Source organism: Sinocyclocheilus grahami, unplaced genomic scaffold (assembly GCF_001515645.1).
Source record: "Sinocyclocheilus grahami isolate Dianchi unplaced genomic scaffold, SAMN03320097.WGS_v1.1 scaffold389.1, whole genome shotgun sequence".
Classification (NCBI taxonomy): Eukaryota; Metazoa; Chordata; class Actinopteri; order Cypriniformes; family Cyprinidae; genus Sinocyclocheilus; species Sinocyclocheilus grahami.
In genome coordinates this window covers 735,775-752,602 of record NW_015505568.1, presented here as the reverse complement: position 1 = coordinate 752,602, position 16,828 = coordinate 735,775, and the positions used below count along the sequence as shown (strand labels likewise).

Here is a 16,828-nt window from a genome sequence, read left to right as displayed (position 1 = left end):
TTGCATCTAATATTATTTAATCTAATAAAATGGTTTAATAGTTTGTTTATTTCTTTTTTAGCTTTTTTTATTTCAGTTTTTGTTTTAGTAATGGTAGTACTTAAACATAGAAAATATTAAATTAGAAATGTTGCCTTGGCAACTAAATGAAAAAGAATATGTTGAAGTTTTTCATCTAATACTTTTATTTTATTTTTACAGAAAATGATTATTAGTTTTACTTTTTGTTAACAATTACAACATTGCTTTATAATGTTTTTGGCCCACATCCCATAAATTGCATGATTTATGGACAAGCATTATAAATATATATCATACATATTTATGGACAATACATAATAATTGTACTGCAAATGTGCAGAAATTCAGATTAATATTTATTTGAAACTGTATCGATTAGGTTACAGTCTGAGTTCATCTCAACAAATGCAAGAAAAAAAGAAATCAGCTTATAATAATGTTTTAATATAAAACAAATCAAATATTAAAGATCAGCAACAGGGATCTGAACCCTTAACAATGAAGGAAATCATAATTTCTGCTTTTAAAAACGACTGAAAGCCGACGCCATGTAAACTGTGTGATGCACGTTTGTAAAATGTTCATCAGTCGCCCGTCTGGAAGCACATGGGTTCAGACAGCAGTCTGACGGCGCTGTCGTCTTCCTGCATGTGATCCAGTCTCGTCTCGCTCCTCTCTTCCTCTTCCTCCTCTCCTCTCATCTGCTCACGTTCTTCATCCTGCTGCGCCTGGCCGTCATTATCCTCGTCCTCCTCTTCGGTTTCTCCACGTTCATCAGGCTCCGCGGCAGGAGATCCGTCTCCTGTGTCTGAGGAAATAACAAAAGATGTTGTTTCGTTGAGGTTGTAATGACTCGTTAATTCCACTAGTTGCATGTTAAAGATAGAGTTCACCAAAAATGAAAATGTGCTGTTAGTTTACTCACCCTCAGGCCATCCAAGATGTAGGTGACTTTTTTCTTCTTCAGCAGAACAGTAAAGAAGATGTTTAAGCGGAAACTGTGCTCCTTGGTGATTCACAAAATGCAAGTCAATGGCTACCGTCAATTTGAGAGTCAAAAAAGCACATACAGACAACACCAAAATTAATCCCTGTGGCTCCTGACGATATGTTGAGGTCTTATGAAGCGAAACGACTGGTCTGTGCAAGAAACTGAACATTATTACCTGTAATCCAGAGCCTCGGGCAAACGGTTCGGAGTGATGTCCGGTTCACAAACCAACCGGTTCACAAACCAACCAGTTTTTGGTGAACTAGTTGAATCAGTTCACCAAATCGGACTGAATCATCTGAAACAGTTTGTGGCTCAAGCAGCACAGATCTACAAGTTACTCAGTCAAAATGAGCCGAAATACCAGCGCATCTGATCCTGTGATGAATGAATCATTCAGCAGTCACTGAACTGAGGAAACAGTTCGACTCAGACTGAATAAGCCGCTGATATGAGCATGAGTGAACCAAACTTAAACAATGAGAAACCCTAATAACATCAATTATTATGTACAAAGGTGAGCTGATGAAGACTAGTTTATTCTGTTTATATGAAATACCAGCGCATCTTATCCTGTGATGAATGAATCATTCAGCAGTCACTGAACTGAGGAAACAGTTCGACTCAGACTGAATAAGCCGCTGATATGAGCATGAGTGAACCAAACTCATGAGTTAGGGTTTCTCATTGTTTATGTACACAGGTGAGCTGATGAAGACTAGTTTATTCTGTTTATATGCTTTAGACGTGTAAAACATCCACGTTTCACATTATTATTGGGTGCTTTATTAATATAATCGCGTATACTTTACATCACTGCGTGATTATGTAAATGAACTAGTGAATTGAACCAGTTCATTGAAACGAACTGTTCGAAAGAATCAGTTTGTGGAAAAGAATCTGATTTCCTAGTTTGTCTAGAGGCTCTGATTACAGGTATTAATGTTGTAAATAATGTTCAGTTTCTTGCACAGACTGATCATTTCGCTTCATAAGACCTTAATATATCATCAGAAGCCACAGGGATTCATTTTGTGTTGCTTTTTTGACTCCCAAAGTGCCAGTAGCTGTTTACTTGCATTTTATGAATCACCAAGGATCACAGTTTCAGCTAAAAATCTTCTTTACTGTTCTACTGAATATGTAAAATGTGATCTTGGATGGCCAGAGGGTGAGTAAATTAACAGCAAATTTTAATTTTTGGTTGAACTGTCCCTTTAAGGTGTGTGTGTATTTACCCTGGCCGCTGTTGTCCCGTCCCGGCGTCCCGTCTGCACCCTGCGTGGCCCCCGCCAGCGGACACTTGTGATCGCTGTAGTATTTGTGGCGGGTGAAGCCCTTGTTGCAGGCGGCGCAGCGGAAGCGGTAGTTGTTGGTGTGCGAGCGCTGATGCTCCAGCATGTGAGCGCGACGACTGAACGACTTCTGACAGAACTGACACTTATACGGCTTTATACCTGCAGCAGAGAGAAAGAGATCATACCTACATTCCCTTCATACATTATTATACAGTTCCACATTACTCAACAACAAATAACATTTATTAGAGTATCTTTGCCTTGTTTTGCAGTAACAGTAGATAAATTCACCTGATAAGCACAGCTATTACTAAGATATTAAGGGTTTTTGCCAAGAAAATATTTACTGATTATAATTCAAGTATTTTTTAAGTAAACACTAATATTTAGAATAATAGAATTGAATAATAATTTTGAATATATATGCTTAAAAACTAATATATATATATATATATTATATATTATATAAAATGCAGATTTTAATCAAAAGGGGTTTGAGAACTTTTCTAAACTTGACCTTGTACTAAAGTAACAACAAAAACTGAAATAAAACTTATAAAAATATAGAATTATTAAAAAAGACTAATAAAAATGACAAAAACACAACAAAAATACTAAAATTAAAAAGAAAATGGACAATATAAAAATGAAAACCAAGTCATTTTTAAGTAAACACTAATATTTAGAATAATAGAATTGAATAATAATTTTGAATATATATGCTTAAAAACTAATATATATATATATATATTATATATTATATAAAATGCAGATTTTAATCAAAAGGGGTTTGAGAACTTTTCTAAACTTGACCTTGTACTAAAGTAACAACAAAAACTGAAATAAAACTTATAAAAATATAGAATTATAAAAAAAATGACAAATACACAACAAAAAAAACTAAAATTAAAAAGAAAATGGACAATATAAGAATGAAAACCAATTCAAAATATTAATAAAAACTATTAATGTCTCAATGATTGTAAAATATCATTGACTAAAACTATTAAAAACTATTTTAGTTAATTGAAATAAAGCTGAAATTAAGTAAAATATGAATATTAGCATATAAAAATACAAAATAGTATAGTATACTACAATATATTGTTAACTAAAGCTAAATCTATTAAGTTTCTTTTATTAAAAAAAAAGTTAAAATAAATAAATAAACTTAACACTTGAAAATGTATGATAATTAGAAAATAATTTTAAGCTAAAGAACTAAAATGACTAAAACCAAAATGTAATAAAACTAAATAAAACTAAAAAACAAAAATGACTAAAACGTAAACTAAAATAACTACAACTATAATATAGTATATGAATAATACTAACATTGTTAATAAATACTACAATAGTATATGAATAATACTAAAACAAACTATTAAAATCAGTTTCGTTCATTAAAATAAGGCTGAATATTATATGAAAAACTGAAGTACTAAAGTTCAGACTTCATCATCCTCACCTGAATGTGAGAGAATATGAGCTTTGAGTTTGTCGGGTCTGTTGAACTCTTTAGTGCAGCCCACATGAGTCCTGCCACAGAAATCAAATCATCAAACACATTCACATCACACGGATGTCTCTGCCGTCACTCACCGGAAGGGACACTTGTACTTCTTGAAGGGTTCGTGAATCAGCATGTGTCTCTTCACTTTGTCCTTCCTGTTGAACGTGGCCTCACAGACGGAACATTTATACGGCTTCTCTCCTGCAAAACAACTAAATCTCACTTTACGGCACTCGATCAAAGCTAATTAATACATTAACTCATCTGTTTGTGGGACTTCAATCTTTCTAGATCCTTCATAAACTCAACCATATAAGACTAAAACTGTGTTTACGAGTAAAATACTGTACCTGAGTGGATCTTTGTGTGTAGTTTGAGGTAGTGCTCGGTTTTGAAGAACTTTTTACAGATCTGACATTTGAATTTGCCGCCGACGCCGTGAGTGGAGAGATGCCTGCGGAAATACCGCTCACACGGAAACACCTGACCGATACAAACACATTCACCATGTTTCATTTGATTCTTCAGTATGATTCTTTTCTGCCGCTGACTCCTCTGGTGCCTTCTGCAGTGTGCTATTATTAACTAAAACGAAATCTATTCAAAATCTTTTTTTACTTTAAATAAAATATAAATATTACATGAAAAACGTAACACTTTATAATGGTAGTTAGAAAGTTTAAGATGAAACTAGAACTATAGTAAAATTGAAATAAAGTAACAAAAACAAAAACTAATAAAAATTATGAAAACACATACAATTACTAAAACTAAAAACATTACAAATCCTTTTCATCAATTGAAATGAAGCTGAAATAAAATAAAATATAATATGAATATTAGATGAAAAAGTTACATTTAATGTTGCCTTGACAACTAACTTAAAAAAAACAACAAAACAAAAAAACATTAAAACTAGTAACATTAAAAAAATACTAAAAATGACAAAAGCACATAACAAAATTACTAAAACTTAACATTTTAAACTGAGAATAGAAATAAAGGCTAATTCAAAGTATTAAATACAATAATGGTATTGAATAATACTAATACATTTTAAATAAGATATTTTTTGTCAACTGAAATTAAATATAAATATTAGATGAAAATTAGATGAAAAACTTAAATAAAAAAACAAACAAATTAGAAATGTTGCCTTGGCAACCAACTTCAGTAAGTTTAAGCTGAAGTACTAAAATTACAAAAAATTGAAAAAAAAATATATATAAAAAAGATTTAATTGAAATAAAGTTGAAATAAAATGTAAATATTCTATGTAAAACTTAAACTTAATTTTTTTAAAACTAAAACCGAAGTATAAATAAAATAAAGGTAAAAATAAATATATACATAAAAAATTATAAAATTACTAAAACTTAAACTAAAATGAAAATGAACAGTGAAAATATAAAAAGAAAGAAATATAAATATAAAAGATTAAGAAATGCTATAATATTATGTAAACAATACTGAAATATTGCTGACCTTCTGGCAGTGTGGACAGGGGTAGTTGTGTGTGGCGTTCAGGAGATGTTGTTCCAGAGCTTCCTGTGTGGAATATTTACTCTGACACTTCATACATCTGAACACAAAAACAACAACAACGACACATTCAGATCTGAGCAGAGTTTAACCTCTTAGTCTTATCACTCTGACCTGTAGTAGCTGGTCAGTGATTGTTTGTTTGTGTGTGTGTGTGTCTGACCTGTAGTAGTTGGTAAGTAATTGTGTGTGTGTGTGTGACCTGTAGTAGTTGGTAAGTAATTCTGTGTGTGTTTGTGTGTGTGAGAGAGAGAGACCTGTAGTAGATGGTCAGTGATTGTTTGTGTGTGTGACCTGTAGTAGCAGGTCAGTGATTGTGTGTGTGTGTGTGTGTGTGTGACCTGTAGTAGTTGGTAAGTGGTTGTGTGTGTGTGTGACCTGTAGTAGCTGATCAGTGATTGTGTGTGTGACCTGTAGTAGCAGGTCAGTGATTGTGTGTGTGTGTGACCTGTAGTAGCAGGTCAGTGATTGTGTGTGTGTGTGACACCTGTAGTAGCTGGTCAGTGATTGTGTGTGTGAGACCTGTATTAGTTGGTAAGTGATTGTTTGTGTGTGTGACCAGTAGTTGCAGGACAGTGATTGTGTGTGTGACCTGTAGTAGCAGGTCAGTGATTGTGTGTGTGTGACCTGTAGTAGCAGGTCAGTGATTGTGTGTTTGTGTGTGACCTGTAGTAGCAGGTCAGTGATTGTGTGTGTGTGTGTGACCTGTAGTAGCAGGTCAGTGATTGTGTGTGTGTGACCTGTAGTAGCAGGTCAGTGATTGTGTGTGTGTGTGTGTGTGTGTGTGTGTGTGTGACCTGTAGTTGCAGGTCAGTGATTGTGTGAGTGTGTGTGTGACCTGTAGTAGCAGGTCGGTGATTGTGTGTGTGTGTGTGTGTGTGACCTGTAGTAGTTGGTAAGTGGTTGTTTGTGTGTGTGACCTGTAGTAGCTGATCAGTGATTGTGTGTGACCTGTAGTAGTTAGCAAGTGATTGTTTGTGTGTGACCTGTAGTAGTTGGTCTCTTTGCGCTGGTTCTGCTGCGGACAGAAGCTGTGTGAGTACTGGTGAAGGCCGAGCTCGAAGAGCGATGGGAAGACTTTATTGCACTGGTGACAGCGGTACGTCAGCTGCTCCTGGTGTGTGTGGATGTGCTCCAGAAACTGATCCAGCTTCTGAAACGTCTGAGAGCAGCTCTTCACCACACAGCGGTACACCTGACAGGAACTTCATAGAGTTAGTCACGTTTGACCATCGCACACTGAGAGAGGATGTAAAATGACTATCCACACTTCATTTTTACATGACGTTTAGGGTTGTGTAAATCTAAAACTAAAGATGCTATTTTATATTTTTAGCATCATTGTCTCTTTTTTCAGTAAAAACAGTGGTAACACTTTACAATAAGGTTCCATTTGTTAACATGAACTAACAATGAAAAATACTACTAAAGCATTTAATAATCTTAGTTAATGTTAATTTCAACATTTAATAATAGATTATTAAAATCAAAAGTTAACATGATGACATGAACTAGCAATGAACAGTTAAACTTATTTTACCTAAAGTTTAAAATGAATAATTACTGTAACAAATGTATTGCTCATTGTTAGTTAATGTTAGTAAATGCATTAACTACTGTTTCCTAATGTGAGCTTAAAGTAAACTGTTACCAAAATATCTTATGTCATTTAAATATCCTTAAAACAAGATCAATTTATCTGAGAAGCAAAACTGTTAGATAGTATTTTTATTTTTTGCATTTTATTTTTCAGGATTCTTTCATGAATACAAAGTTCAAAAGAACAACATTTATTTGAAATAGAAATCTTTTGTAGCATTATAAACGTCCTTACTTTTGATCATTTTAATGCGTAAGATATTTATTTCTTAAAAAAAAAAATCTTACTGAACCCAAGCTTTTAAACAGTAGCGTACATTATTTAACAGAACAAGATAAATTTACCCGAGAAGCAAAATTGCTAAGTAATAACTTGTTTTAAGAGAATGTATTCTAAGCTGTTTGTTTTTCCCTTTTAAGCATAAATCTCTTTACATTTCTGCTGAAAACAATAATAAAAAAACATCTTTGCTATAATGAGCACAGGAAAAATAAGCTTAATTCAAGATATATTCTCTTATGCGGTTTTGCAAAGTTTACTTATTTAATTAAATATCTAAATATTTTATATAGTTAATTTATCTAATTTTAAGGATGTTTAGATATTTTCAGTGGGGAACAAAAACTGGTAAGAAAATAATTTTCTATTTCTGCACTTCTCCTCTTGCTTCATAATCTATTTGTCTAATAAACCTGGCATTGTATATTACAAATATTTGTTCTGTTTTGTAAATAGCTTGGGATTAAAAAAAAAGAGTGTGCTAAATGAATAAATATCAATATACATTTTGTGGTGATATTTAGTATTCTGGCTCTGTAAAATGTTTCTGTCTGTGTGCGGTACCTGTTCGTTCTTGTGCTGCGTCATGTGAGACTTCAGCTGGAAGTAGGTGCTGAATTTGGCCGAGCAGAACTGGCACTGGTACGAGCTGTCGATGAGGATGATCTGCTTGTTCTGGTTCATCCCGCTGCTCTGTTTCCCCTCCGCCGAACCCTGTGTCTCCTGGACCTCAGCGTCCTGCTCCTCAATGGCTGGAGACGAAGCCACACAAATCTTTAGGTTGGTATGAAACATCACCAGGATTAAAGGAATAGTTCACCCAAAAATAAATATTTGTTGAAAATGTGCTCACCCTCAGGCCATCCATGATGTAGATGAGTTTGTTTCTTCATCAGATTTGGAAAAATGTAGCATTACATCACTGTCTCAGCAATGGATGCTCTGCAGTGAATGGGTGCCGTCAGAATGAGAGTCCAACCAGCTGATAAAAACATCACAATAATCCACTCCAGTTCATCAGTTAATGTCTTGTGAAGTGAAAAGCTGTGTTTGTAAGAAACGAATCCATCAATAAGATGTTTTTAACTTCAAAACACTGATTATGGCTAAAATATGAGTTCATAATCCATAATAACGCTTCCTCCAGTGAAAAAGTCCATCTCCTTTCGTCTCTCACTTCAAAATCCAGCCACATATTTGTTTAGAGCTGTTTTGGACAGTAAACGGTGCTTGATCTGTGCAGATTTCTCTCCTGATTCAGACCAGACCACTTTTTCACTGGAAAAAAATATATTATGGATAGAGGACTCGCATTTTAACCAGAAGTGATGGTTTGAAGTTAAAAACGTCTTAATGCTGGATTTGTTTCAGCTTTTGTCTTCTCCAGATGTTAACTGATGGACTGGAGTGCTGTGGATTATTGTGTTGTTTTTATCAGCTGTTTGGACTCTCATTCTGACGGCACCCATTCACTGCAGAGGATCCATTGCTGAGACACTGATGCAATGCTACATTTCTCCAAATCTGATGAAGAAACAAACTCATCCTAATCTTGGATGACCTGAGGGTGAGAACATTTTCATCAAATTAAAATTTTAGTTTGAACTATTCATTTAGCTCGTGCTGTCTCACCTTGCTCTTGCCCTTCTTCCTCTGTCTGCTGTGAGTTTTCGTCACTGTTTAGAGGAAGCACGCGTACGGTGATGGGCATCCTGGATGCAGTGCTGTGAACTCCAGCGGGCCAGACCTTGTGCGTCTGCATGTGTTTCTTCACGTTGGACTTCTGAGCGAAGGCACGGCCGCACACGATACACTGAAAGGGCTTTTCACCCGTGTGACTGCAGATTTAGACGCCGGACAGAGTTTTAGATGCCATGTTTATGTTCTTGTGAATGTTTACGCATGTGCTTTGCAAATTGTTTGAATTTCGTGCAGTTACTCTCATGATTTTGAGACCACTGAACAAAAACATCTCATATGAATTTTCTCTTTTACCTTCTAATGTGCTGCTGGAGGTCAAAGTTCTTGGTAAACACTTTGTCACAGTAATTGCACTTGAGCTTCTGGGCTTTTCCTTTAGCTTGGCCTACTGGAACAAAATAAGAGACTGGATATTCTTGCAATTGTCAGTTACTTTATATGTACTATTGTTTACACGTTTGGAGCTTGTAAGATTTTTTCACGTTTTTGAAAGAAGTCACTTCTGCTCACCAAAGCTGCATTTATTTAATAAAAATACAGTAAAAACAGTAAAATTGTGAAATATTATTACAATTTAAAATAGCTGTTTTCTATGTAGATATATGTTAAAATATAATTTATTCCTGTGATGCGCAGCTGTATTTTCAGCATCATTACTCCAGTCTTCAGCGTCACATGATCTTCAGAAATCATTCTAGTATTTGCTGCTCAAGAAACACTTCCTGATTATCATCAACGTTGAAAACAGTCGTGCTGCACAATATTTTTGTGGAAACTGTGATACATTTGATTTTTCAGGATTATTTGATGAATAAAAAGTTCAAAAGAACAGCATTTATTTGAAATAGTAATTTTTAGTAACATTATAAATGTCACTTTTGATCAATTTAACGCCTCCTTGCTGAATAAAAAGTATTAATTTCTTTCAAAAAAATCTTACTGACCCCAAACTTTGAAAAGTAGTACTTGTTTATTCAAATACATAAGCAGACTGGTTGGTGTAGATCATGTATTGACGCTGTGAACTACCATCCTGTGTTTTCTTGGAGGTTCTGGCTCTCTTAGGGATGATAACCTTGTCATATTCACCCAGCTCAGAGAGGTTTGTGCTGATGGTGCAGGTCTTGGTTTTGTTGGTCAGTTTTCCTGGGCTGTAAACCGGAGCGGCGCTGAACACCTGGCCCTCCACACACTGACTGGGAACCTGCCGAACACACAGACACATCAGGTAATTAAATGTTCATTAAACAGCAAACCTGCATCAGTAAACGTAGAATATATATGCAGATTTATTTAATCAGAAAAGGCCTTGATTTAATAATAATTCAATATTATTTATCAATAGCACCTTCTAAAAACTGTTTACAAAGTCCTTTAGAGGTTTATATAAATATACTTAAAATGTACTTATAAATGCATATTTTTATTTTCAGCCAGTGTTATTATTGTTAACTAAAACTATAAAAAAAATTGGGGTAACTGATATATAACTGGAATAAAATAAAACAAATATTAGATGAACAACTTTGAAAACTTAAACAAAAATGACTAATGTTGCAATTAATAATAAAGAACTAAAATGACCAAAACTAAAAGTGAAATAAAAATAAATGAAAGCTAAATAGAAATAAAAACATCTACACTAACAGTGACGTTATTGTTAACTGAAATTTTAACTATTAAAATTGTTTTTATTAATTAAAATAGAGCTGAAATGAAATATAATATAAATATTAGATGAAAAAATTAAAATTAAAATACTTGAAAACTAGAAATGTTTCCTTGGCAACAAACTGAAATAAAAAAGTGTAAATTGAAGTACTAAAATTACTCAAACTGAAAAACTGAAAGAAAAAAAAACTAAAAAAAAAAAAAAAAAAACTAATAAAAATAACAAAATCACATAAAATGACTAAACCTTAAACTAAAATTTAAATGGAAACTGAAAATTTAAAAAAATCTGATTCAAAATATGAATACTATAATAGTATATAAATAATACTAATATAACATTTACTACTAAAAAAGTTACTTAACTTTAAACTACTGAAAATATAAAAATAATAGCATATTCAAAATATTAATAATTACTATAATAGTATATATTATATTATAACGTAGGTCTATTATATTGTGTTTTTACCATTTCTGTCAAATATGTACCATGAAGCTTAATTTTGAGTGAATTTCAGAGTTTAATACTCGTGAAATATGCACATTACGTTTGAGATCATGTGAATTAATGAACAGCGCTGTACCTGAATGGACTGAAACGACTGAAGCCCCAGAGCAGACACTTCTGCAGTACCGCCTCCGGCCATAGGGGGCAGTGTGCTGTACACCTGCACCACTGAGTTACTGTTGCTGGAGGGCACCTGTGAGGACATGGGCGTGGCCTGTGTGGGAGGGAGGGGCTGTGGAGGTTGCTGATGGTGCTGGAGGTACGAGGTTCCGTGCATGCCGAGATTACTCTGAAAAACACAAGCAATGTCAGAGGTTACCAGTTTATTTGTAATCCTAGTTCACCCAAAAATTTTAATTTGCTTAAAATGTTCTCACCCCCAGGACATCCAAGATTAGGATGAGTTTGTTTCTTCATCAGATTTGGAGAAATGTAGCGTTGCATCAGTGTCTCAGCAATGGATGCTCTGCAGTGAATGGGTGCCGTCAGAATGAGAGTCTGATAAAATCATCACAATAATCCACACCACTCCAGTCCATCAGTTAACATCTTGTGAAGCCAAAAGCTGTGTGTTTGTAAGAAACAAATCCATCAATAAGATGTTTTTAAACTTCAAACTGCCTCTTCCAGCTAAAATATGAGTCCATAATCCATAACAACACTTCCTCCAGTGAAAAAGTGGTCTAATCTGAATCAGGAGAGAAATCTGCACAGATCAAGCAGCGTTTACAAGCCAAAACAGCTCTAAACAAATATGTGGCTGGATTTTGATGTGAGAGACGAAAGGAGATGGACTTTTTCACAGGAGGAAGCGTTATTATGGATTATGGACTCATATTTTAGCTGAAAGCAACAGTTTGAAGTTAAAAACATCTTAATGATGGATTTGTTTCTTACAAACACGCAGCTTTTGTCTTCTCAAGACATTAACTGATGGACTGGAGTGCTGTGGATTATTGTGATGTTTTTATCAGCTGTTTGGACTCTCATTCTGACGGCACCCATTCACTGCAGAGCATCCATTGCTGAGACACTGATGCAATGCTACATTTCTCCAAATCTGATGAAGAAACAAACTCAAATACATCTTGGATGTCCTGAGGGTGAGTAATTTTCAGCAAATTCTAGTTTTCGGCAGAACTATTCCTTTAAGCTTTATTCAGTGTTACCTGCGTCAATCCCTGCATGGCTGCCATCGGCTGGTCTAGAGAGCTGAACGCTGATATGGCCGACATCAGAACCTCATCGCTGACCAACACATTTCCCTGGACCAGCGTGTGTGTGAGCGGTGACTGCGGCACGGTGATGTACGTTGACACCTTGAGGATTATATAAACATAAAAACAGAATGAATTTCAGTAATATGGCGTCTCATGTTGGTTTTTCAGCAGGTGTGCGGTACCTGTCTGTTAGCGGCGCTGATGGACGGGACGGAGGTGTAGGCGTTGTTGGAGGCCAGAGAGACGGTGGCCAGTGACGGCGTGTTGGACTGACACTGTTCACGCTTGTGAGTCATGAATGCCGGCAAAGAGTTGAACTGCTTCTTACATTTCCCACACAGAAAGACATCATCATCATCTGCAGATATAATGTGACAGGAAAGTGTTAAGACAAATAATTGAATGAAAAAGCTTTTACAAATGCATCATTACTAGGTATTAGGGCTGTCAAAATGGCTGAAAAACTAAATTAGAATTTTTTACTTAAATATTATCAATATTGGAATTATATTCGAATTTAAAAGGCATAATTTCAGTTAGGGGGAAAAAAAGCTTTTGGCTTTTCTCCTGAGGCCACAAGAGGGCGCATCTCGCAAAATATTATGCACGTTTCTTCAAAGCGTAATAAAATAACACGACTATCTTTGAAAAAAAGTGCATAATGTTTAAAATAAAGTTTATAAACCTTATATAATTGATAAAGTTGCTTAAACAATTAGAAACAAAACAGTATCATGCATGCATGTATAGTTTAATACAAAGAACCGAAAGCCAATCACAAAGAGTACTTTCTTCATTTAAAAACATGAGACATGTTTTTTAAAAGTTGAACTTACATTTTACATGGCTTTCTAAACATGCCGCTCTCTTGTGCGAGACGCGAGTGCAGCGGTGATAGACATCCCTCTAGAAAATGTGATAAATACGCGTTCTGTGTGAACGGCTTGGTTTCAGTTTTGACGTAAACAACATCTTCCCCGCATTGATTGTTCTCTTTTTCTGCAATGTTTTGAATGAACAACGTAGCAGCGCTGCATCTAGTGGGTCGCATCTACTGGATAGACTAACAAAAGCATTCAAATGCAACGACACTTACATCGTCATCGCATCTCGTGCGCCACTGATAAGGCTGCCTGACGCACACCTAAAATTCGAATGCAACGTTTTTGCATTCAAATGTGGATTTTTATTTTAAATTCAACGAATATTCGAAATTTTTTGACAGCCCTACTAGGTATACACAAATCAGTGTTGTTATTGTTAACTAAAATTATTGATCATTTTAAGTAATTGGAATAAAGCTGAAATAAAATAAAATATAAATATTAGATGAAAAACTTAGTTAAAAAATTTAAGTATTAAAATTACCAAAGAAATGAAGTAAAAATAAATTACAGCTAAATAAAAATGGTAAAAAAGCAGAAATTAATAAAAACTAAAAATTTTAATTAAAAAATTAAAAAATTAAAATTAAAGCTTTTAAATGGCAGCTAACTGAAATAAATAAGTTGAAGTACTAAAATTACTAAAAATAAAATAAATTACAGCTAAATAAAAAAAAAAACACTAATAAAAATGACAAAAGCACCTAACAAATTTAATAAAATTAAAATTAAAACTGAAAATATACAAATTTAATACAAAAATACTATGTATATACATAACAGTGTTGTTAGTGTTAACAAAAAATAAAACTATTAATAATCATTTTAGATAATTGAAATAAAGCTGAAATTTAATAAAATAAAAATTTTCGATGGAAAACTTAAAACACTTTAATTAGGATTGATGCCTTGGCAACTTAAACTGAAATAAAATAAGTTAAAGCTAAATAGAAATAAATAAAAAAAACTAATAAAAATGACAAAAGCACATGACAAACTTAAACTAAAATAAAATGAAAAGTTAAAGTAAAATCTCTTTCGAAATATGAATTAATATTATATAAATACTAAAATATACAAATGCACACTTTACCTTTAACAGGCGGATTATGCATTATGTTAAACTCGAATATTTAATCAGATAAATGCGTGAATGAGTCTCACCCATTGGCTGGATGGTCGTTCCTGAGACATTCTGTGTTCCCGGATCCAAAACACCCCCCTGACCGTCTAACAGTGACTGGACATTGAGCACCGTCTGATTGTCCATGCCTTCAACGGGACAAATATGCATTAATCAATCACTTTTTTAAATTTTTATTAAACTTTATTTGAAATGGGACCATGTAAAATTTTAACATAAATGTTTCCATTTCATGCATTGTACCGAATTTAGCAAATGGCTAGTTTTCATCCGCGGTCCCTTGGCAGGTAATCATAATCACAGATATAGAACAAAATAACAAACATATACAATGCAGTAATACTTATACACATCCCATCAGAGCCACAAAACAAACAACAACAGTAAAAATAACGTTCAGTTAAGCCACAGCTATATCAGTGTTTACAGATTTGAGTTGCTTTTAAATAAAATTGTAGTTTGAATTTAAACGTGTCAATAGATGTGCACATCCTTATGTCTTCTTACAGAGACTGTAGAGCGAAAATGCACAAAATCACGAAGTACAGAAGGGGCCAAACCATTTAAAATGTTATATACCATACACAAATTTGAGAAAAGCCTAAAATGATCAAAGCTCAAAAAATGGGAATTGGCTAATGTTTTAAATGGTGTGAGAGAAATCACAACATTTGATCTTTTGGATTTCACTGGAGACACTGGAGACTGAACATTAAACAGGTTCATTGGCTTATTTCTGCTGTGTTCTTTCTCTCTTTACTGAAATAGTCGGCAGCGCTTGGTGGAGCTGCTCATCTGGTGAATTTCTGCAGCACAGATACAGTGGCAGGTCTGCTGATGGCACAGCGATACTACGGATGTCCTATGGCTGGATTCTCCATTCCTGCTGCAGAACACAGGTAATGCACACTTATTTCGTCAAGGCATGATCAAATTTCATCCTGCCTAAAACCTGCTCAGCTGAAAGTTTGTTAATTGTTATATCGAAATATAAAAAAAAAAAACACTAATAAAAATGACAAAAGCACCTAACAAATTTAATAAAATTAAAATTAAAACTGAAAATATACAAATTTAATACAAAAATACTATGTATATACATAACAGTGTTGTTAGTGTTAACAAAAAATAAAACTATTAATAATCATTTTAGATAATTGAAATAAAGCTGAAATTTAATAAAATAAAAATTTTCGATGGAAAACTTAAAACACTTTAATTAGGATTGATGCCTTGGCAACTTAAACTGAAATAAAATAAGTTAAAGCTAAATAGAAATAAATAAAAAAAACTAATAAAAATGACAAAAGCACATGACAAACTTAAACTAAAATAAAATGAAAAGTTAAAGTAAAATCTCTTTCGAAATATGAATTAATATTATATAAATACTAAAATATACAAATGCACACTTTACCTTTAACAGGCGGATTATGCATTATGTTAAACTCGAATATTTAATCAGATAAATGCGTGAATGAGTCTCACCCATTGGCTGGATGGTCGTTCCTGAGACATTCTGTGTTCCCGGATCCAAAACACCCCCCTGACCGTCTAACAGTGACTGGACATTGAGCACCGTCTGATTGTCCATGCCTTCAACGGGACAAATATGCATTAATCAATCACTTTTTTAAATTTTTATTAAACTTTATTTGAAATGGGACCATGTAAAATTTTAACATAAATGTTTCCATTTCATGCATTGTACCGAATTTAGCAAATGGCTAGTTTTCATCCGCGGTCCCTTGGCAGGTAATCATAATCACAGATATAGAACAAAATAACAAACATATACAATGCAGTAATACTTATACACATCCCATCAGAGCCACAAAACAAACAACAACAGTAAAAATAACGTTCAGTTAAGCCACAGCTATATCAGTGTTTACAGATTTGAGTTGCTTTTAAATAAAATTGTAGTTTGAATTTAAACGTGTCAATAGATGTGCACATCCTTATGTCTTCTTACAGAGACTGTAGAGCGAAAATGCACAAAATCACGAAGTACAGAAGGGGCCAAACCATTTAAAATGTTATATACCATACACAAATTTGAGAAAAGCCTAAAATGATCAAAGCTCAAAAAATGTTATTTCTCCAAAACCCCACAGTGGTGATATTGGTTAGGCTTGTTGTCTAGAGTTTTAAAGGTCTGTTTATAAAGATCTGTTAAATCAGTTATTTAACAAACCAACAAACCACTATCTGACAATTACACCAGTTACAATACTGTTTAAGTGAGTGCATACATAGTATACAGTAGTATTAATAATTATAATTACTCTCATCAATATTTGATTTGATATAATGTTAATATACCAACCTATTGAAGTACTGAAATCTGTTTTGTAGCTTTGTAACACACTGATAACCACCAAATGCAGGAGGTGATGAGAAAGTCACATGATGAACCAAAGCCCATCACAAGCAGCTTTTAAATAATAACA

General features: G+C 33.8%; 1 protein-coding gene across 3 annotated transcripts in view; it reads right to left on the bottom strand.

Moving 5' to 3' along the window:
* Positions 1-366: 366 nt before the first annotated feature.
* LOC107550160 (zinc finger protein 341-like) overlaps positions 367-16,828 on the bottom strand; it is a 17,507-nt gene continuing 1,045 nt past the window's right edge. Inside the window, exons 2-16 of one of the 3 annotated variants that reach the window (XM_016231389.1) lie at positions 15,864-15,971; positions 12,530-12,705; positions 12,297-12,446; positions 11,204-11,416; positions 9,975-10,149; positions 9,240-9,333; positions 8,877-9,082; positions 7,809-7,996; positions 6,352-6,560; positions 5,309-5,405; positions 4,174-4,306; positions 3,913-4,024; positions 3,779-3,849; positions 2,251-2,469; positions 367-829 (exon numbers count right to left, since the gene is read on the bottom strand). In XM_016231389.1, coding sequence (XP_016086875.1) covers positions 606-829; positions 2,251-2,469; positions 3,779-3,849; positions 3,913-4,024; positions 4,174-4,306; positions 5,309-5,405; positions 6,352-6,560; positions 7,809-7,996; positions 8,877-9,082; positions 9,240-9,333; positions 9,975-10,149; positions 11,204-11,416; positions 12,297-12,446; positions 12,530-12,705; positions 15,864-15,971 — 2,375 coding nt within the window. In that variant the 3' untranslated portion in view covers positions 367-605. Of the gene's footprint in view, positions 830-2,250; positions 2,470-3,778; positions 3,850-3,912; positions 4,025-4,173; positions 4,307-5,308; positions 5,406-6,351; positions 6,561-7,808; positions 7,997-8,876; positions 9,083-9,239; positions 9,334-9,974; positions 10,150-11,203; positions 11,417-12,296; positions 12,447-12,529; positions 12,706-14,395; positions 14,936-15,863; positions 15,972-16,828 lie in introns of those variants that run through there. The other 2 variants (XM_016231390.1, XM_016231391.1) reach the window with 2 other exon arrangements.